At 40.1% G+C, this 22,567-nt stretch overlaps 1 protein-coding gene and 1 non-coding gene across 14 annotated transcripts in view; both read right to left on the reverse strand.

Moving 5' to 3' along the window:
• Positions 1-22,567, reverse strand: part of CNOT1 (CCR4-NOT transcription complex subunit 1) — a 55,117-nt gene that overhangs the window by 23,205 nt on the left and 9,345 nt on the right. For 7 of the 13 annotated variants that reach the window (XM_064387207.1, XM_064387202.1, XM_064387206.1 and 4 more), the window contains exons 3-22: positions 22,177-22,284; positions 21,433-21,531; positions 20,860-20,928; positions 20,696-20,750; positions 20,107-20,310; positions 18,525-18,693; positions 17,199-17,325; positions 16,808-16,918; positions 15,506-15,676; positions 14,842-14,969; positions 13,655-13,895; positions 12,077-12,196; positions 10,907-11,029; positions 10,523-10,674; positions 5,988-6,138; positions 4,428-4,629; positions 3,804-3,950; positions 2,588-2,712; positions 1,496-1,782; positions 589-667 (exon numbers count right to left, since the gene is read on the reverse strand). In XM_064387207.1, the coding sequence (XP_064243277.1) occupies positions 589-667; positions 1,496-1,782; positions 2,588-2,712; positions 3,804-3,950; positions 4,428-4,629; positions 5,988-6,138; positions 10,523-10,674; positions 10,907-11,029; positions 12,077-12,196; positions 13,655-13,895; positions 14,842-14,969; positions 15,506-15,676; positions 16,808-16,918; positions 17,199-17,325; positions 18,525-18,693; positions 20,107-20,310; positions 20,696-20,750; positions 20,860-20,928; positions 21,433-21,531; positions 22,177-22,284 (2,868 nt within the window). The remainder of the gene's footprint in view (positions 1-588; positions 668-1,495; positions 1,783-2,587; positions 2,713-3,803; positions 3,951-4,427; positions 4,630-5,987; positions 6,139-10,522; positions 10,675-10,906; positions 11,030-12,076; positions 12,197-13,654; positions 13,896-14,841; positions 14,970-15,505; positions 15,677-16,807; positions 16,919-17,198; positions 17,326-18,524; positions 18,694-20,106; positions 20,311-20,695; positions 20,751-20,859; positions 20,929-21,432; positions 21,532-22,176; positions 22,285-22,567) is intronic. The other 6 variants (XM_064387212.1, XM_064387205.1, XM_064387208.1 and 3 more) reach the window with 3 other exon arrangements.
• Positions 5,523-5,658, reverse strand: LOC135279813 (small nucleolar RNA SNORA50). Its single transcript, XR_010347008.1, has one exon. It is a non-coding gene; the product is annotated as a small nucleolar RNA SNORA50 (small nucleolar RNA).

The raw sequence follows: 22,567 nt of genomic DNA on the forward strand, positions 1-22,567 counted from the left end.
TTGAGTGTGAGCCTCTACCTTAATGGCAGAGCCAAACATTCTTCCTTATTTAGCCCATGCTCTTAAGCTCTGCCGCTGGGATCAGTTTTTCTGTATTTCTACCAATAAAAGCACATTCAAGGCAGACACCATGTGATGAACACTGTTTTGTTCAAGGTATTCCCATGGCTCTCAGACCTTCAGGAAAGAAATTTTTCCTGGATTATTTTATCAGGTCTAAGTATGAAACTGTATAAAGCCATCTGAATGACCTCCATTTTAGACTAAAACTCCAAATCATTACGGGACTGGAATATGAATACACTGAGGCACTTTAAAACTTTCATGCATGGACATACATGCATTGTGATTATGCAGTTATATTCAGATAGCTGGTTCAACATAAACAACCTTTATGGAAGCAGGAAAGGCACCTTCACCTGCCTACCCTACCCCAGGACAAAACCTTTAAGAAAAGGCATTTGATTCTGTGAATGTAACATGGTCTAAAATCACCATGGATGAGATTGCTTTTCCAAAGGAAAACAGAAATTTGCTCTAAAGAATTTAACATCATAGAAACTTAGTGTTGCTTACAGACACACTCACCTCCTGTAAATGATGTGGGAACTGTATAAAGTGACTAATAGAAGCCAAGTGCTGACAATACTGGGGATAGTCCTTCAATCTGTCAGACAAAATGTGCATTAGTCAGAAGAACAAGCCCACATCAGAAACAGTAATTAGAGAGAAACAATTATCACGTATGTCATTCCCATACTGCACCACAGAATTACTGCTGGACTCCTCACAGCAGCTGTGCTATAAACAAAGCATTTCCTGCAAAATATTTTTTTGCTGCAAAATCTATATTAAATCACAAGATTTTTTCACAGCAACTCATCTTTTCCCACATCTCTGTACTTCTGACCTAGTACACAATTGCATTTATATCCAATGTTTGCAATAAGACTACTGGATAAGTTATTTGTAGTCTGGTTCAGTGCATTTTAAACAGCAAACCAGAGCACACCTCACACCCAGAATCTTCTCTATCTGCAATTCATAAGAAGTTTTGAGAAAGAACTTTTTCTGAGATTATTTAGCCATACTTCTCTGTATAAAAGCAAAGTTCTAGAGCTCAGCTCTCAGTCTCTCAGTAATGAATAGTGCAAATGGCACTCCACTGGAAAGCACCTGTGAAGGGTAATTACATTCATCCCATGTCTAACAAGCTGTTAGTTACTTCATCTAACTCAACACTTACTGATTTTTATAGTATAAGTAGTTTCAGCATCTCAGTTTGTCCCACATTTATAAAGGTATCACACAGAACATTTTAATTTAGAAAGGTTACCCTTTAACTAGCACATTCACACATTTTGTTTCAAGTCAGTTTATCTTCTGAAGAAACGTCAGAGCTGAGCTGTGCAATCCTGTACTGCACGATTAGAGCAGGTTCAAGGTTCACAAAACAATACAGGCACTATTAGAAATGTACCAAACCCACACTCACCTATTTTTAAATCTATCTAGTGCAGCAATACCAAAATAGTACATTTTGGATGCAAAAGGCTTTCGTAAGGCTTCAAGAACATAGCGCAGGGCCAGGCCCAATGCCATGTAAGTAACCAGTCCCTTCTCTATGATGCCCCCGAAGAGACAGGCGGTTATGTGCAGCTCTTTGTCTGGGTACTGGGGAAAGAAACGATACTCCTCAAACAAGTTCCTCAGCATACAGTTAAACACTTCTCGTTCCCGTTTAATGTTGGAGTCCTTAAATCTCTGCAGCATTTCCAAGACCTGCAAAGAAATTGGAAATTGTTATCAACAGATTTGCTTTATTTCAGCCCTTTCCCATGTTCATGTTTCACGAGTGTCTGCAAGTACTAAGGTACACTGTGCTACCACAACCACAAAGTAACTGCTTCATTTTAGACAGCAGACAGACACTACATCACTACAACCAGCTTCCTCTTCAGACTTTAGTTCTCTTTTAAGCAACTCTCTTCACACAAAACTTTTTTGTGACCGCCTACGCCATTACTTTCAAATTAGAAAAATTAAAATTAATGTTGTGTCTTCCATAATTTATAACCGTGCAAATATATTAAAGCAAATTTGAAGTACTTCAAAGAGTAAGTACATCAGACCAATAATTACTCTCATAGAGACTAACAAAAATAATTATCAAAAGCTCAGAAGGTAGAACTTGGGACACTTTTATATATCTGGATCTTGCAGTCATTTTTACATAGTTTAAAACCAAATATATTTAAGATAATTTACATAGACTATTTAAAGTCACTCTTTAGCACTTATTTTTAACAAAAAAACTTCCACACCACACTGAATCCTTCCCACTTAACAGCATTTTAGGAGTGTTAATTAGACACCTGAAGTCTTCAATCCAGACAAGTCAAAGCTGAATATAATGAATGAACAACCTCCAAGTTCACTGTGAAAACAACTTCAACCAAGCAAAAAAGTAATGCTGCAAGCATCCACCATGAGTCCTTCATTATTTCCCACTAAAAGTAATACATGAAGGATCAATTATGATCCAAGTCTCTGGACAGGTGCTGTAACTGCTACAAAGGGAACTCACCTCATCCACGGACATGGTTGGGTGTGGGGGATGGTTGTAAATACGCTGGAAGTAGCTGTTTGCCTCATCATCTATTTCTTTGCTAAAGTGCTGATTAGCCTCTGGCCACACCTGAGATAAGTCAGCTGTTAAAAGAAGGAACAGGTATCATACTCAGGACAACTTCAGACAGTCAGGATTTCACCTAGTCCTTTTCAATTCTTCCACCAGTCTATAGAGAACTGCTAGTTCTTCTGAAGAGCAGGATATTTAACCTTCCCAGCAGACAGGAATTGCTATTTAAAAATCTGTTTTCAATATGCTATATTTACTCAAAAAAACTGCACCCTAAGATAGCATTTACCTCACAGTGCTCTACTCCCAGAACCCAGTGCATCTCCAGCTAACCTCAGCTGACAACTACATAACTGAATGCAGAACACTCTAGAATAAAGCATGCTACACAACATTAACATGCACACAAACTCGCACACAAACTTTCAGGCCAGCCAGTGAGCTTCCAACAAGTTTCTATTGAATGTTCAAGACCCAGAATATAAACCAATGGTGATTACAGCCACCTCCACTGTACAGATAGGTAATTCTGCTGTTATTGCATACAGCTTCTTTGCTAGCTCCTATGTAACAGCAATGTGGAAGGTTTAGCATATGGCTGTGCTTCGTGACCATTTGACTGCTTCAGCATCTCACTGAGCATGCTGCAGAGTTAAGGATAATGGCTTAGTGTTAAGAAACAGATTATTCCTTTCAAAAACCATCTTTCCACCAGATTTTTGTCTTATTTGTATTCAATGTTGCAGTCTATTCCACTGCTTCACCTGTCAAGTTCTCTGCTGCAACAGGAGCTTACCCAGGTTTAACCTTGTTACAAACAAAACATAAAACACCCTGGAACCACAGACATACAGTTCTCTGCCAAAAGCAGGACAACACTTTTGTTCAAAACACAGCACAGCAGAAAAAGGACAGAAACACACTATCCATGCAAACACATTATATTATATTTTTATGCTAATGAGTTCTTTTTTAACACCTCCCACCCCCAGACATTTGGCAAGTTATTAGGATACATGTTTAGAAGCACCTTTTTCAGACTAAGATAATAATAAAACTTCTAACATTTACCACCTACAGATCCAAGCTTCCCCTGAAGGAAACACAGATTAACTGCAGACCACAGTCACACTTCACAGCCACAGACAACACTACCACTTACAAGGTTTCATCTTACTCTGCTGGAATGTAGGCTGGTTCAGTCCAGATGTGCTCAGCTTCCTTTGCACGAATGGGTCATTGTTCACCGCAGGAAGGCCCAGGGCTCCAGTTCCTATGCCAGTCAGGCTACCCGTAGTAAGACCACCTACTGAAAAGCAAACCTGTAGTAAGACCACTTACTGAAAAAAAGCAATTGGTCATCTCATTTGCACTCTCACAGTGTCCACTTACCACTCCTCCTAGCACTTGTCATTTCCAAGAGCACAGAGCTTTATAGCCTCATTGCTGTCTAATATCAAGCAGTTTTAACATAAATAGTTCTTCATCTCTTTCCCAACCTAAAATAAGGCTGCTATATTTCTCAAAACACTCATCCTCTAGACTCAAACCTTTTACCTATTGCAGCTCCAACACTCTGAAGCGCTGTTTCAGCAATGACCCAGGAGTGAGGACTCCTCACTCCATACTGGAGCGTAACTCCCTTCCCTATGACACAGCTGTTTGTCCAGTGTGACTTCCCACCCTTAAGGGGTGGGCTGTCACATTCAGGATTTCCAGCCACAGCAACAACAATGCCTTAGCTGTGCCAAGGCAAAACCAAACCACTCCCCCCAAAGAGCAGTACCTGGAAGCTGTGAAGAAAGTCCCCCGATGCCGCTGAAACCGGTTGTCTGGTTTTGGGTGGAGAGAGGCGGGAACGCTTTTGCTGGTGACTGAGGAGTGCTGAATGCAGAGCCCAGGTTTGGAGGGAAGCCTTGCATGCTCTGGGTGTGAGGAGCAGCTGAGCCACCTAAACTAAGAGAGGCCATTCCTGCAAGCGAGTCGATCTGAATGAAGAAAGGAAGATTATACAAACATCCATAAACCACAATCCAGATGATTTTGGGCATGTTTTGTACAGAGACGGCTACATATCAAAATACTTATGAGAAAAGCTCTTCTGCATGGTTACTGTAAATTCTGAAGTCATCCAGATCACCCCAAAAGATTAGTTTGTCTACAGAATGCACTCATTTTTCTTCTGCAATCACATGAAATCCTACTCTCACAGGTTCTACAGAAAGCCTGATTGTTCCACAGTCTGTAGCTGAGTTTAACACAGCAGTAAATGCTTACAATAAGCAGCATTTACTGCTACTTGCAGATTTTTATACTAGTTTATGCTCTGCAGTTTGCAATCTCAGACCCCACCTCAAGACTTATAAAGCTGTTTCATTTGAAACTTGAGAGTATTTTTGACTGTCTGAAGGACCCTATTATGCCAACTTTTCACAGCTAAATACCTGAACGAAGTCTACAATAAAAAACATTAAGACCTGGTTTATGAATAGGAGGGAAGGCACAATACAGTCTGCCAAAGCAGTAAGTTAAGGAACAACAGAAAATGGTATTATCTACCCAGAAGACAACATGACTACAGAGTAAAAATTGCTGCTGTTTGTTCATATGAGTTATTTTGTAGCAGGTTGCCAAGATACTTGGTACATCTGACGAGCAACTTCAATAAAGCAACAATTCACAAGAAAACCACTGTCTGCATTTAGTTTACATAATCTACTGACAATTCAGTCATTCTTAAATGCTGAATTGTCACTATTTCATGTGAAATACTTTTCACCAGTTAAAAATCTGCCATTGAATGTAACTGCTAGAAGCAAAACCTGTCTGTAATGTGTTGCTCCCAGAGGAGGAAGGGATGATGAGTGGCAGGGATTAACTGAAATGTACCTTGTTTTTAAAAGAGCAGTTCAGTTGAGAGCTGAAGAGCCCCAGTTATAACAAGTCCTTATGCTCTAGCACTGTGGCTTGGCCCGTGAAGCTACAAACAAGACACATCAGGTTCAAAGGCAGTGCTTAATTCTCAGAAGTCCTAGTAAATTTTAGCACTTTAAAAGAAAGCCTCAGTTATTTTAAGTAAACCAAATATCTGTCCCTCCTCAGTGCTCCCATCCTGTAATACTTCACAGTTACTTCTTACAGACATCAGTGAAGTGAAAGACAGTTCTGAACTACATCCCTCAGACATTATTCTCTAGTTACAAGCAAGCTACCAAGACATGCAAGCACAAAACTACGTGAGCCAGACGATGTTTGACTTAGTCCTGCAGAAAGAGCTCAACTAGTACAGCAGAACTAGCACTAAATCAACAGCAGCTTCTGAAAATGCAGCATGAGGTTGTTCTACCTGCACAGGAGAGATGGCATCCAAGCTGCTGGCACTGGGCGGGCGTCCTTTGGGCATGACTCCAGGTGGGGGCTGCCGAGCCTTGTTCATGACATTACTGCAGTTTGCTACCATGGTGAGGATCGTCTCTGACAGCTCCTGAGAAACACTCCTGGGATGTGGAAGCACGACAGTGAGCCATGTAACATCCACAAAAATAAGGCCCTTAACTTATTTGATTTTCCTAGAGAAATTGAGGCCATATTTCACAAAAAAGAAGCTGCAAAACTACCCATGCAAAAGCTCCCTTTTGTTATTAGAAAAACGTGCCTTAGATAATTTCCCAAGAGAAACAGCTATATTTAAATAGAAAAGTTTAAACTGTAGTTCTACAACAATGTCCAACAGACTATTACTTTGTTTTTGACTATTCAAGTACTCCTTTACAGTTACACCAGTAAGGGCTCACAGAAGCCTGGGATATGTACCTACATGGCTCAAACAGGTTCCTGGAAGAGCCTTTGTCTGCTGTTGTCCACATGATGGGCTATATAACAGCTTTAGCCTCAGGAATTAAAATACAGATAGTGATTCTGTGATCCCTTGTTCAAATCTGCCCCTCAAGGCTTCTTCCTGTACCCAAACTTCACCATTTATGGTTATTCTCATTCTGAATCTCATTGCACACAAGGTCTCTCTAAAAGATGAGATACATGGGCTATGTACTCACAGACAAAAAAAGAAGAGGTAAATATCACCACCTGCTTCACTAAAATTCATCTGTCTACAGACTGAAAGACGTGCTTCACACACTGGCACTAAACCCAAACAGAGACAGGAAATTTAACTAATCAAGGAAAATAGAACCAAAAACATCAGAAAACTGAAACTTAGGCACAAAGTCATTGCACAACAGAGCAGTCAGTACCTCTTTCCAAAGTGTTCCATGTCTGACTGCCAGGTTCCCAAACTGGAAGGAAAACCAGCTCTGTTGCTGACTTACCTAACCACAGACATAATAACAGAACACTAACATTTTCCTTTTGGAAAAAACAGCCAATTATTTATGCTTTCCTGAACTTCAGTTATACCTTTTTGGTGAAGACAGTTAAAGCTGCAGATTCCTTCCTGTAATGGTGCAACTATCCTAATACAGCTTTGTTGTTCTGTTTACATTGTCTGAAGATTCCTCATTTCAATTTAATTTTCACAAGCTTTTACTTCTTAACTCTCAGGATGAAGGAAAAAAGAACAAAGGAACCATTGTGATTAAGGCAGAAGAACTGAAGATTAGCCTTCAGCTTTGGCAGGTATCCTGCTATGGGACACACAGAATTAATTAAGGGCATCTAGAGCCAGCGACCCACTCTGCAGTGTGGGGAAAATCCCACCCATGAGAGATGGGAATCTGGGGAGGTACCATGGGTGACCAGTTTCTATACAGGGCAATGGACATGTTAACAACTGTTTCACAAGCTGGCTCCTTTACACTCTTATAACATCCTCTCACCAGAGCGTCATTTCAAAGACTTCAAAACAAATGGCCTTGTGGGGAATGTGTGAAAATGCAATCAGAAATCTACTTTCAAAAAACCCCAAAGACATTACTTTTTCAGAAAGTGCAACCAGACCTGAAGACAGAGGTCTGAGCTTGGTACACAGTAGAGTCAGCATCTACAGTATGTATTTGCCCTCACCTGAGCCAGTCTCAGAATTCTCAACATTTAAATGGATGTATGCCCACTTGAAATGCACCACAGGATTTTTTTTTGATGCAGGAAGCATTTTAAGATCACACAGCATTTCAGTCAGCCATGGAATGGGTCTGGGGAGTTCACATGTGGTTACCAACCTCAGTCTTTTGCCCTTCTCCTTTTTGGGGGGTTAAATTGGCAGTCTTTATGCTTAAATACTACAACATGCTTTTGCAAAACAAATTCCAACTTGCTGTAGATAGATAATATAGCAGTCCAGAATGAGGACAAAGAGAGACTTACAATCCCTGAGTTGGACATTTATGGTGACTGGTTTGGCCATTTGTGCTTTGGAGAGAACCACTAATGTTTTGTCCCACCATCTAGGCAGACTTAAGGTTAACTTTTTTATCATGTCAAGAGACACACTGCTATATCAAATTGCAAACATCATAGTATTTTTAGATAGCACAGAACTGCAGGTTTTCTAAAAAAAACCTCCAAAATCCCAAACCAATCAACCCAACAAAACCAAAACCCACAAAAAAACCCAGTCTGCATTTCAGGTAAATGAAGTTGGTGGGCTGAGAGCCAGGGACCAGAGTCTAGAGCAACAAAACCGTCACTGTAAGGGAAGTTCCAGCTTGCTGGAATCACCCGTTCATTTCTCTTACTCTTTTTTACCCCCAGACACTTTCTCACAAAGTGGGAACAAGCCTCTTCATTCCTGAGGTACTGGTACACTGAAGCCTCTTCCCTGCTTGAGACAAGGACTGAGAAGAAATGACCATTCCCCACACTGACACACTTGGACCATGCAGGACACGACTGTGTGGAGAAGGCACTGCTGCCCCTCTCAACTCACTGCAGCTCCACGAGGGAAGGGCTTCTCACAAGCACCTTGTTAATAAATTACATGGCTGGTCAGCCTGTGGTGCCTGCAACCAAGCCTGACTTCACTGTAAAAACACTCAGTAATAGAAGGAACACTTATTTCTTTTTGAAGACTCAGTGCTACATGATGCCACAACTGCAGTGTTCACCGGTGATAAACAAGCTGCACCAAAAATAAGTCTCAGAACATGCAGGGACCTGGTGGCTAAAAAAAGTGTCTCCCAGGTCACAAAACAAGACAAGATCTAACTACAGCCTAATTAAAGAGCAGGCTCCTAAATCAACAGATTTAGGAAATGGCAGGCTTCAGCTAGTGAAGTGCAACTACCCTCCCAAATGTATTTCATATTTACTGTGATTTAACCTTCTAGTCTTTACAACGCCTGTTTCCATTCGTGACTGAAACCTAAGCTAATCAAAGCAATTGCTTCATGAAAGAAATCCAAGCTTTTTCTTTCTAAAGCTCAAAGAGAATAACTAATAGAAAATGACTGCAAGTAGGTCACATTCTTGAATAAAAGGGAATAAAAGTAGCTATAAAAAGAAACCAAAGGCTGTGAGAATTGTGCCAGTAGAGAACTAGTGGCATTTGGAATTAATGGAATAAATAAAACTTGGTAACACATTAAAATTCAGAACACAATGACATTAGATACAATTCAAATCTACAGTTAACTATTAAACCTCTAAAAGAGACACTGCAGCATGCAAAATAAGGAATACAAGTTCATTTAAGAACTACAGTCTCAAAAGATGCACTTTGACTTGAAAATTAAGAGCTATCTTTTCTGACCAAAACATGTGCTAGATAATTTTATTTTAGAAACAGCCTTTGAAGTTCAATTACACAGGTTCCAGCAGGAAACAGCAAGTCTTTTCTCCTAAACTCTTACAGGTACCTCAACTTCTCTTTCAGTTCCAATACTCATTGTGACCAACTCTGTGTCGGTACTAATTTCCTACTACCCACATGAGAGCCATGAATCATCTTGAGTACCTTTAAAGAAGTTTCTTATCTCTTTCAAGACCACACTGGCTAAGCCAAAGGACATGCTACAAACTCCAGATTATGTAACACACACTTGGACATGCCAGCCTCATTTGGTGCCAAAATGTAGCAGCAAAACAAGCCCCATCTCCAGCTTCCAGTCACTCTGGCTCACACACTGCACTACTCTGCCTCTCGTTAGCTCTGAAATACTGCTGCAGTTCAACACACCTTGATCTGACAGCATTAGGAAACAACACCAGATGTTTTACAATTTTCAGTCACATTTACTATGTGTGTACATAGCATTTAAAGACTGATTTGCCCAACCTCATTTTCCATCAGCCCTGTATTCTATCCCTGCCTCCAGCAGCTCTCAAATCCAAACCCTTTTCTTTCTACTTCAGCTAAACAATCTGATCTGCAAAAGATGTTCAACATTTTCCATCTTTGACTACTCTGAGTCTCTCTCAGAGACAAAAGAAGGTACACATCTAGTTTCAGTCTCAAATGCACTACAATCACCACTCTCCACTTTTTTCCTACACATAAGGACGGCACGAGTCCTTTGTGCCAAAGCAGTTACCACACAGAAAAATTTGGTTAACACAATCACAAAATCCATTATAAAGCCACTGTTTTCCAAGATGCTGTCCCATTCTGTAGCCATGGCCTGGATTCCTCTGTCTGAATTACAGCCCTGTATCTATCTAATCACTAACAACTGATTATCTGACTAACCAGCCTCCAGCCACCACGATCAGCTCACCTGTTTGACAATAAATACTCAAGCTCTTGTGATCTAGCCTACAACAGAAGTTTCAATGCAAAACTAAATGTACTACGGCACCTATTCCTGCAAGTTAACATGCTCTCATTAACCCCATCCTCCACATGAAATTCCAAACCAGCTGTGACCATGTGCCAGAAAGCCAGCTGCAAACTAATTACTCTTTCAGCATAACCAATAGAATTCTTACCCAGCACAAGCTTGCAGACAGGCCAACATAGTTGCCAAGGTTTCTGGAGGAAGCTGAGCACTTTTGGGCTGATCCTTTTCTGGAGCAAGGCCACCCAAGATAGATGGACATCTTCTCTTTAAGAAAGTCATACAGGCCTGGATAAAAGGTTCCTGAGGAAAAAAATGTTATCTTAATCTCCCAAACCACAACCAAGACACTATTTCAAACTTGGCAATTGCACCATGGAAAGAATTGCACTAAGCTACTATAGTTCAGTGAAAAAGTTGAACTATCAGACTATAGACACTTTTGACAACTTTAAAGCTACATAGAAAATAGTTAAAGTGACTTAAGTTAGTCACTGACAAGAGTGCAAAAATAAAGAGAAAAATCCTGCTTTACCCCATGCTCCCGAATTTTATCTGTGAGCCATTTGTCAAGTTTGAGGTATTCCCGTCGAGAGGCAAGTGCAGCAAGGTCAATAACAAAGGCAAATGGAGTACCATTTAGCAGCATTGACAAGGCCTAAAGAAAAAAAATCAGAAGACTACTAGTGAAGACACACAGATACCCTTTCTCCTTTCTTTTCTTTCTAGCTCCCATACATGTCTTAGTAAAGAGGTCTTATTATGACATGCTGCTATGCTTTCTTTGTCAACAAAGATTGGTACTATCAACTTCACTTACAGCTCGCTTGTGAGACAAATAAGCAAGAGCTCTGATTTGAAATCATGACTTCACCTTCTTTGAAGTGACCTTGTGCTGACAGTTTTAAATTCCTCCGTGATATGAAAAACCACCAGCAAGTGGTCAAGAGCTACCAAAGTGATATTGCCACAAAGTTAAGCAGAAGAACATAGCATTTTCCTGCAAGCAGACCTCAGCCACTTCAGAGGTACTTGGAATATATCTGCTCCAAGAGGTCATCTCTGAACACTGTAATTGCTACAACAAAACTGACTTCAAGCAGCAGCTGGTGCTCTTGCACTTTGAGACACCCAATTATTTTGCACCTAACTTTAGGAAGCAATAAAGGCCCCAAAGAAGTTAGTCACAACTTCCAGTCTTTTCTTAATGTATAAAATCTAAGAGCTAGTAGCATTCTCAAGAAATCCCCATTCCATTATGTTTAGCAGTGCCACCTTCATACAAACATCTGATATTTTCTACATTCTCATTTCAATAATATTCAAGGTTAAAACAGTTAAAGCTCTTCCTGGATTCACACAGCAAGCAGTTCTGCTGTGCTGCTTCCCAAGGTACTTGTCAGCTAAGCCATGATAACCAATCCCACTGCAAATACCAAATACAATGTCTTGGGCTCACAGTAGGACAAGGCTGGAAACATCTGGAGTCAGATACCACAACTCAGCTGAAGAGTACTTTAAGTCACATGAACAGAGGCTTTTTTTCTTTAAGATGAGGGACGGTAGCCACAAATAAATTCAGACATGCCTAAACTATGTAATCCTTACTAAATTAGTCTAAGTTAAGCTTAGCTTTTGTTAAAAGATGAGAAAGTCTGCATAAAGCACAAGATAAAAAATAATGGCAGTATTTTGCAAAACTCACCTTCAAGTCTTGCGCCACATCAAGAATACGTGACAATTTTGCCTGGTCATACTGCTCCCCTCTCATGTACCATTCTGCCATGGCATGCATGATAAGCTGACGAATTGAAGGAGACTGACCCTGAGGAGAATTAAATTAGGATTGCATTCCATGATTGTAGTAACAGGATCAATTATGTGAACATTCAATAGGGTGCTTCACAACAAAAGGGCTTAACATACAAACATATTTACTCTTTAGCTTCAGAACTTGCTTCTGATTTGAGCTCTTTCTATGGAAAAACAAACTACCCAGCAGCTACAAGTAAATCATGTAGCTGGCTGCAAATGGTGTAGATACATACATCCCCAGCTCTTTCCTACCACTGTCCAGGACCAATTCCTCTCTGTCATCTAATTGTTTTCAGACTACACAAATATTTATAAAATGTTATGCCTGGCATGATGTCCAGAAGTGAAAATTCAGTACCACACCTTAAAAAGGAAAACACAGTATCTAGATCATTGCTTATACAGGGGCAATTTCAAAATACAGCACAAGTAAGATTTGTATGGCAGCAAGGGTTTTGTTTAAAGGAAAAGCGTCATGGAACGGCACCATGTGCCATGGCAATCATCATTCAGTGCCCTGATCTCAGAGCTACCCTGTGGAAAAATTGCCTCTACTGCCATTTCAAGACCTCATGCAAAAAAGCACTTCACATCTATTCTACCCCTCATCCTTCAATTTAAAGACTTCCATCAGGAAAACATAAAACATTCTTAGCAAGACATCAGAGGTCAAGCTTCTTGCCATTAACTCTACTCTAGATGAAAAGGGAAACATGTTTGCTAATGCAGATTCCCTCCAACCCCAGGGACTTCCTCCACTTTAAATTCTGTATGACTTGGCTTAACTACCAGTGCACATAATGATGAAGGCCACACCAAACAAAACATCCATTAGAAGTATGGGATTTACATACACAACTACCATATCTCTACATGAAAGTTCTCCTTGAAAAAGGTCAGCAGCCAGTCTCAAGTTTTCAGGAAACACTCAGACTCCAAAAACTTCTGGTGCAGGTAGTTTCTTTATGTCTAGAACAGCTTTCATCTTTTTGGCAAGTACAAAGGAGATTATTTTGGTTTAAACCTTCTCACTTCTTCCTACTTCAAGTTTTTACACTTTAAATGTGTGAGGTTGAGAGTTGAGGGGGTGAGATAGGTCATGCTGCTGTGAGGGGTTTGGGGGTTTCTTCTGGGTTGTTTGGTTTTGCACTTTTTTCTTTTTTCTTAAAATGAAACTGTGGTCAACTTTGCTCAAACCTAAAGGTTTAAAAAGTCAAACTTAAGACTTAACTTGGTTCTCTGTACTTTTCCAGGAATATTTTCTCAGTGAATATTATTGAAAATCAAATCAAGAGAGTTTGTTTCAAGTCAGGGAAGAGACATCCCACTACTCTACATAAACCATGGATCATTTACCTTTTGAGTTTTAAACTGACCAGTTCATAAACCAATACAAACGTTGTAATTGTTCAACCCATTTAACAAGCTTTCAAGTTACAGGAACACATTACAGTGAAAAAATACTGACCTGTCCATGCCATGCATAGTGCAAAATGATGGCTGAGTTGGGATGGTTGCCAAGGAAAATTGGCATGAGCGTGGAGATGAGTTCATGGCGCAAGGTGTGCCAGGACGTGTTGATCTGCAATAAGGCCAAAACCAGCATATCTGGGCAATGCTTGATAGGAAAACTGAAGAGCTGCTTAACCTGTTCATACTGCCCCACTTCTGCCAATCGTAACAGAGACTCAATCAAATCCAGGCTCTTCCTAACAAAAGAGAAGAAAAAACAAAGAGACAACCCCCACAAAGTTACCAAGCAGCAAGTTTACAGGATCCTGGAATCAAATATTTTAATGCAGCAACTGTAAGGACATATAAAGCAACACCCACTGCAAACAACCTGACGCTGCAGCTCTTATCATGTACAATTAAGTCTGCAAGAAACCATAAAAATAACTCAGTATCTTAGGAGCTCCTAATTATGTTAGGGAGGAGAGGGAACTGAAAGCTGATATTGAAGAAATTCAGCTTGAGCTGGGTTACTTGGATAATGGAACTTGAAACATACATCCAGCAACAGAATACACTTAAGGCACCTTAAGAGTCCCCACTTCTAGAAGTTAGTGAGGAGACTCTACTTGTTTTGCCTGCTTTACAGACAATTGATCATTGCCCATTTACTTGTATTCCTCATCCTTCAATTCCCTGTTCTGGACTGTATAATTGAAAAAGAAGCAAGTATCTGTACTGAAATAAGCTACATGGCTATACCAAAAGAGGAGTGTAAAGGTCAGCTCAAAGTCACACCAGTCAGCTTCATGCAGTAACTCGCCAATAGCCACATACATTTACTAATTGCATTTTAGGACTTTCATACAAGTAGAGCAAGTTTCTCTAATATCATCCTGGGAAAGACAGATTTAAGTGTCAAACCACCTTCTCTATCCCCTCCTTTCAGCTTGCAGGATATGCCAAAACATCAGCAGACACTCTCCAAACAAGCCAGACTCCAACAGAAGCAAGCTATTATGGAAGTACACAGGAAGTTCTATACTGTGAATGGTTTCACCAAACATGTCACAAATTCTATTGGCTGATCTACTGGTATGTACACAGCTACAATAAATCTGGCTGCATAAAGCCACTTTTGAGCAGACAATTAATCTTACTCTAACTATATGTATGAAAAGCAGTTGAGATCAGGTTTATTACCATGTAGCAATTTCTCGATTGTCATCCTCTGGTGGTGCTTTCAGGATGTCTGTGGCAACAGTATGGCAAGGGTAGTCAGCAAAACAGAAGATGTCAGGGTTTATGAGGGAATGTTGGATGAAGGAGAGCTGGAATTAAAAAAAAGATGTCAGAAGTAGTTTAGACATTAGAGTTTCAGGGTTCCTTTCACTTATCAAATGCCACATTTTGAGAATGATACAAATCAACTAAGCTGCAGGGATGAGCCAAGCTTCACTGTGTGTTTTAAGCAAGACTGAACCTCACACTTCTAGAATTTGAGAATGATGGGTATAGACATGCTGTGGATACTTGTTTGCAAGAAGCTGTGGCCTTTTAATGTAACCAGGGAAGCACTCCAGAGCACTGCCATGCAGCAGCAGTTCCATGCTCAGCTGCACTACACACCAGAACTGTGCTGGGGCCAAAGGCAGGGTCACAGAGCACAGCAAGTGACCATGTCCCACACAATGCACTCAATCACATGTGGTACTTCTGTAACACACCTGAGCATTGTGCCTTACAGGCCAAGGGCTCAAATGAGGATTATCTAAACATTCACACTACTAAACTTCATTTATCATTCAAGAAACTTGGGAGCTTTGCAAATATTCTACAGATAGAACAAAAATGTTGGTAAACATACCTGGCCCTCTGCATGCTTCCAAGGTCTGTATATGGCATTAACTGGAAAAACCTCCATGCCAAGCCCTCTCTGGATGCCAAAAACAACAATATTCAGGCCCTTGCTATCACGAATCTGAAATCCTGGATGGTCCAATTCATACGTCACTACTTTGAAGTCCAGGGTAGGGTTCTGCAACCAGACAAACAAGGATTGTGAGCTTTGCACATTACCATCTTCAGTACTGTCTTGAAAGAGCCCCTCTTCATCAGTATTGTACCCAGCTTAACATCCACTCAACTTTTAGAAACAAGGGTTTTGTTTTAAAGAGAGATGTATTTATATGGTTGTGAGATTTTGATGCAAGTTAATGTTTTAAACTACCCTGTGAGATTGCACTTCCCCAGCACTACAGCAGCTGTCTCCCCTTCCAAACACTTAATTAACAATTCTTTAAACACCCCAAACATATAGCTCCTCTCTTAGCATATTAACTTACTCCTTTCCTAGGCTTTCACACCCTCTGACAAAAGCTAGAAGGGTCTGATCTGCTTGCAAGCAGCACATGCTCCTCCTTTTGCAAAATGTAAACTCCCAGACCTTGTAAAGCACCCGTTGTATTTTCAGGAAGTGTGAAACCATATTGATGGGGGAGCTTGGAGGAAACTGTGGCCATTATGGAACACAAACCACTCATTTCAGAGATAGATGAGCACCAGAGACAAAGCTATTTTATGGCCCAAGGTTTAGAAAAATAAAACAGTGACTTCTGCATGGGGAATATACAGAAAAAATCCCATATAAGGCAAGCAAAGGAAATGGCACTCGTGTTTAACTGAGTTCATTACAAAAATAGCTGCCTATAAAGCAGTGGAAAAACCTTCCTATTTCTATAGTGCTATCATACATAAGAAGCAATAAAGAAGAGTTTTGGAATAAGTAGCTACGAAAATACTTTCATTTTCATCACTAATGCCTACAGTAAGAAGTTTTCCAAAACAAGGTCTCTGATGCACAAAACTTTCCACTGTCAGAAATACATTGAAACACAAAAACCCTCAGATAACACATGCTGGAATACATGGGAGCAGCGTGGAATGAATCTCAAACTGCACCCAAGTTACTCATTCAAGTAGCTTCCATTTCACAGAATTCGTCAAAATTTTCTTGTTCATGAGGGGAAAAAAAACCCCCAGCATTTAAGTACAGTTACTTAGAGAGATTCAAAGCTATTTGGGCTGTTGAGGAGCTTAAAAAGGTTTATCATAGTGAGATATGCCCTGCTTTATCCATATGAAAAACCAAGATGCTCACAAGACTTACCAGCTCTTTAAGAACATCAATCAAGACCTCCACATTCCAGGTATGGGCTTGGCTTCCATCACTCTTATCTTTGCCATCACTCCAAATCCCACTGCCAGGAGCCGAAATAGACTGCAAGACAAATACACTGAATCAAACACTAGTAAAAAATAAAGCAGTCTGAACACCCACTGCCTACAGAACTCCCTGCACTAGAAAGGTATAAACAGAAGTTCAGACTAGTAATGACATCAGTTTAACACTCTGAGGATCTTTCATTCATGAAAGTATTAGAGATTTACAGCAGAACAGTCAGAAGTATTGAATAATACAAGCAATTGTTAAATTCCTAGAGGCCAGCATTTTAACTCCTTCTGCTGAAATATAATCCCCAGGAGAACAGGCCACTCACTTGTAATGGAATTCCATCTGTCAATCCTGAATGAGTTCGAGCCATCATCCCCAAAACCCTGGCAACCTGGGCAGCTGTGACTTCCCGCACACCAAACTGCATGATTATGTTGCGACATTCTTCGACACTAAGATGCAACAAAACAGAGAGATCTTAGAGGAAAGCAGGTTTCACTGCAGCACAACGTAAGACTACTTCAGCCAAATTAGTCAAATGATCCAACAGAACAAAATTCCAGGACAATCAAGAAGAAAAATTCAGTAGGCAATCTGTGCAATTATTTCCATGAAATACACTGCGCCACATTTCCAGTGCAAAGCCAGGAGTACTGAAGTGACAGGGATGTCACAGAGATGTTTCACAGACTATGCTGTCAAAGCAAAAGCACAGGGTAGGTTTAGCACTGTTCTTGGTTAAAAGCACTTCCACTACTGATGTGTGATACAGAGCTTCAGAGACTCAAGTTTTCTGCTACCTAAAAGCGAAACAAAGGCTTTGAGAATGCACATTTCAAAATGCTGACATGCTCTCTTCAAAGGTAAGCTGTGAACGTTTGCCCTTCAGCCTGGTATGAACCATGGCACCCCTGAGCAGAGGGCACCAGCAAAAACCTCCCAGGAGACAAGAGAGAAAACAAAGAGCAGATGCCTGAGTTTCAACTTCAGGTTTTTTTCCATTTTGTGTATACTTCATAACTAGGCCAGGAAGATTTATATAGCATGAGTGTTATAAACTGTTTTATTAACAGGCATGTGTTAACAAAGGAAATAATTCAGTATCTTCCAACACATGGTGTTTTTACTTCTTGGTTTAAACAGAAACTCATGTTAATACCTGCAAGATTTCATCACCTCCCCAAAGTAATTGACAGGCTTTCTCTTGAAATACAGAATAATTCAATTCTACCTCATGCTTCTTACAAAAAAAGCAGGTTAGCTTCTTTCTGAGGGCTAAGTTTTGCAAGAGCAAGTTCTTCCAATACTCTAGTGCAACTTAGCTGGAATTTATGTCTACCCAGACACTTTCATTTTCACTTATGAAAGGGTGATATTCAAATTCTTATGGAACCTTCACAAGCAATGTGAATCCTTTTATGTAGCACTTCTTACCATGACAAAATTCTACACAGTGTCTACAGGCATGTAATACACATTAGAAGAAAGCAAAATACAATCAGAATTCAAATAAATGACCTCATAATACTTGATAATATTCTACTTATTTTAGTAGTTAAAGTGCTCTTTACCTTTTACCTCAAGAAACAAGTAAGAAAACCACAACCACCACCCACAGTTACATGCCTGAAAATTACATTTTCCTACAAACCTTGCACAAAAGCCATAGCCAACTTCTTGCATGAAATCTGCCAGAGAACTCTCCATCATGGTTTTGGCTATCCCTCCAGAATCAGGCAGGATCCTGTCCATTAGAATGTCCCGTTTTTCAGGGTATAGAAGTGGTGCAAGCACCACAGGGCAACGCTCCTGGGGAAAATCTAAAGGCAAAAGTAACAAAGTGTCAAAACACCCAGAACATCAGCTGCATGTGAAAGTAAATAACTCAAAATTATTCCACTGCTGTGCTAGAGTTGGCCTGCTGCTGCAGAAATCAAGAGAACACTGATGCAGCATCCCTCCATCCCATTTTCAGTTCTCTACTGGCACTGGGATATTCCTAGAGAAGAAGAATGTAGACTAAACTAGGCTCATGCAGGTTCACAGCAGCTCTGCAGCTGCCCAAAAGGCCAGCCAGCAGCTGTGCTGGTTTAAGTTTAGAACTAGATTGTCACTAACAGCAGTTATCCAAAAAAAGCACAGGGCAGGAAACAATACAGCAGTCCAGCAAAAGCCACTCCTCCAACTCAGGAAATATTAGGAAACAAAGGATCTGCTACTGAGTCTAAGAAATGGAGCAAAACTAAGCCAGGCACTTGAGCACAGAAAGAGTAAACACTCATTTTTTCCTTCCTGGCAGGCAAAGTTTAAGAGAGACTAGTAATGAGAGGATCATATCTGTGGATCAGAGTTCTGCTCACAGTGGAGAGCAGCAAAGTCACCTTGTGGGTGGGCCTTCCTGAGACAGCACCATTGACATACAACATCTCCATACCCTTCAGGGGCATTCCAAGAGGAGTGCCCAATATCCCAAAGCAGAGTGCCAGGAATTACACAAGCTAATATGCTAATCTTTACTAAAATATATATGAACTAAGAAGTTATATTAAAAAAAATTAGAACAAATATTTTGCTCTTGTACAAATGGTATCTTCCTCTAGGTCTATGCAGAAGGAAGGAGTGGGTTAAGTTCACTTACAATCTTGAGTCCAAATCCTCCCTAGTGTGATAGGTTTACAGCAAACACTGGTTTTGGAAAGGAACAGACTATAATGTAGCTTTCAGGAAATGAACCAGAGTTAAACTCAGAAGTACCTTCCTCACTGTTCTAGTGTTTCCTCATGGATCTGCATCTACTACAATAAACCAGAGTTAAACTCAGAAGTACCTTCCTCACTGTTCTAGTGTTTCCTCATGGATCTGCATCTACTACAATAAAGCAATGCTTAAAATGTACTTGTTTGAAATTTATATTCCTTACTCTGTAAGGGGGTTTTAAACTACGGTGCACTGAGCTGCTTTAGTTAAATCCACAAATACCATGCCATACAAGCAAACACAGACTTGAATATCCCTTACTCCATGTTACCACAACTTTTCAAGAACATGAGATCACATTACTTCTCATTGAAAGCAAACAGAATAGTGGTACTTTTCTGTCAGTTTAGAACTATGAATATTTACTGAGTTCTAAGCAAGCTCCCCACCACTTCAGCACTCTGCACTGACAGCAAGTCATGAAAATCCAGCTTAAAGTCTGCATCTGGTCAGGCTTCCTGAACAGCACCACTTACCTCTACGTAATGTTTTGAGGAAAGCGTCAATCTGCTCCTGTCCTACCCCAAAGGCTCCCTTCTGCCCAAAGAGGAGATGGGAGAGGAGAAGGTGCAGGACCTCTATTGCAATATCTTGGAAGCCACCTTCTTGATTTCCACTGACGTCTGCGTCAATGTAAGATCGCAAAAGATCCGGGAGTTTCTGTTTGATAAACTGGGCAGCTTTTGGAAACAGAAGAGGTTAGAATCAAAACCTGGGATTCTGTATTAATATGAGATTCATTTAGCTAGGCACCATGCTCTTAATTTGAGTTTGCTTACCACAGGCCACAACAATTCAGATTTAAACAGAAATCTCGTACCTGAGAACTCAAATATTAATGGACCACTACAATTTAAGACATCACAATACCCTAATTTGATTCATTATCAAGCAAGTCATTAATGAAATGGTCCTTCAGCTTCACACAAGATGACTGTGTCATCTGTTGTCCCTCCCAATGGCACCACTAATTGCAAGATCAGGTCAGGCAGGCACACATCTACCCATCTAGAAAGCACACTGCTGAAAAGGGCTGTCCCTGCTGCAGTGCTTTAGAAAACTTACCAAAACCTCGCAGATCTGAGCTGAAGGAGTTCAGTAAAGCCAGACCAAAAATTACCTACAAACAAAAACAAACACCATAGTAAGGGGACCTTAACCTTTCTAATTTGCGAAGTTAAAAAAAATAAATAAAAATTAAAGTATTTTTCAAATAAGCGATCACCTACCTCTTGAACTTTACTTAATTTGATGACTTTACTCAATTGGGCAAATAAATGGGGTGAAGGCTTTAGACTCTGAAATAGGTAAGAAGAATACAATGAAAGTTGTTTTGGGATTTATCTCATTTGCAATGTGTCAGACTATCTAGAGTCTATTTGCAAGCTTGGAATATTAGTAACAATTCTCCTGCAGGTTAACACAAAGCTTCTACAGCTAAACTTTCCAACTGCTTTTGGATATATTTAATCTAAAAGCTTCTTCCATATATTCCACTAGTTAACCACTATCATGGCTTTCATATTCAAAGAAACAAAGCAGTGATGATTTGTTTTGGTTCTGGTGCCATACACAAGCCATGAAGTACCAACATTAGATTGTAGTATTACAATGAAGTATCAAATTAATTTACAGTCATTCTGAGTATTTACTAACTTGCTTAGTTTAACAAAAAAGAAACAACCCACACCAGGCAAGCTCAGGTTTTGAAAAATGTACTACAAGGGAAAACTAGCTGGTTTCCTAGGGACCAATTCAGTGCAGTTTCTGACGCTGGGATCCCCCTCAAGAAGCACACAAACCTTCTGATAGTGCAAGGGATTGTCAATGGCGTACGACAGCGTCGAGATAAAGTTTGGTTTTGTAATCAGCGACGCACACTCCTGGATCAGAAATTGAGTCTGAAAAGAACAAGATAACTTGAAGACTCACAGTTTTGTAACAGGACAATAACAGAAAAACTAAAAGATAAAATACTTCTGTAAGTGCCCAAATTCTCTCTCGCATCAACTAACTTCTTTTCATTCAAGCTTTTTTCAGGTTTGCTTTGCTTTTAAGACTGACAAAGTGATAAAACATTTTCCATTATAAGTGAAATGTTTTGCTTTCTGTAAACATCCTCACACATTGCAATAGACACCCCAAGAGTATTTGATTCATGGTTAGGAGCTAAAAAGTCTGCAGCAAAATTGCTTAAGAATGAAAATACTCCTGCCAATAGACACAGTCAGCAACAGAAATGTCAGTTAATGGATTTGGACAAACTCTTAAAATACACAAAAAGGTTTTCAAACTAGAGCACTGCATCTGGTAAAGTAGCATTTGTACTGATGCAACCTGTTTTCTTCCAGATCGAGAGATTTTAAGTCAGATATCGTCGTGAGGATTGGCAAAAAGTGCTTGCAGTTGAAAGGCCATATAACCAGAAAATAAGTTTGTTTGAAGCTACTACTTCTAACCTGTCCTTGTGCTTGACCTGAATGAAATCCCACCGCAGATTTTTAACAATCAAAATTAATAAACAGAGGTGTTGGTGTAAACTGTACCTGATGAAAATCTTTGCCACTGCTTTTACCATCGCCACTGAAATCCACGTGCGAGAATAGACAGCGTAGTAAATGCCTGTCTGCCTCGGGACCGTGCCTATTCACAATCTGGAAAAAAAGTATCCAAAAACCAGCTTAGTAGCAAACAGTCATTACTGTTTATAGAGAGCAAGATCTGGGTCTAGCACCATGGATACAGCAGTACTGCTAGTAGTTAAATCATCTACAGTTTCAACAAAACTGCTATAAAAGTTCCTTTAAATCAGTAACCTAGGAACCACATGATTAACTCTATTTGCAAATAAGAAGTATAAACAAAGAATCTGGACACAAGTCACTGACACAAAAGCCATGCATTTCAGGGGTGGAAGTCTTACAAAGCTAAGTAAAA

This window comes from Passer domesticus, chromosome 12 (assembly GCF_036417665.1).
Source record: "Passer domesticus isolate bPasDom1 chromosome 12, bPasDom1.hap1, whole genome shotgun sequence".
NCBI lineage: Eukaryota > Metazoa > Chordata > Aves > Passeriformes > Passeridae > Passer > Passer domesticus.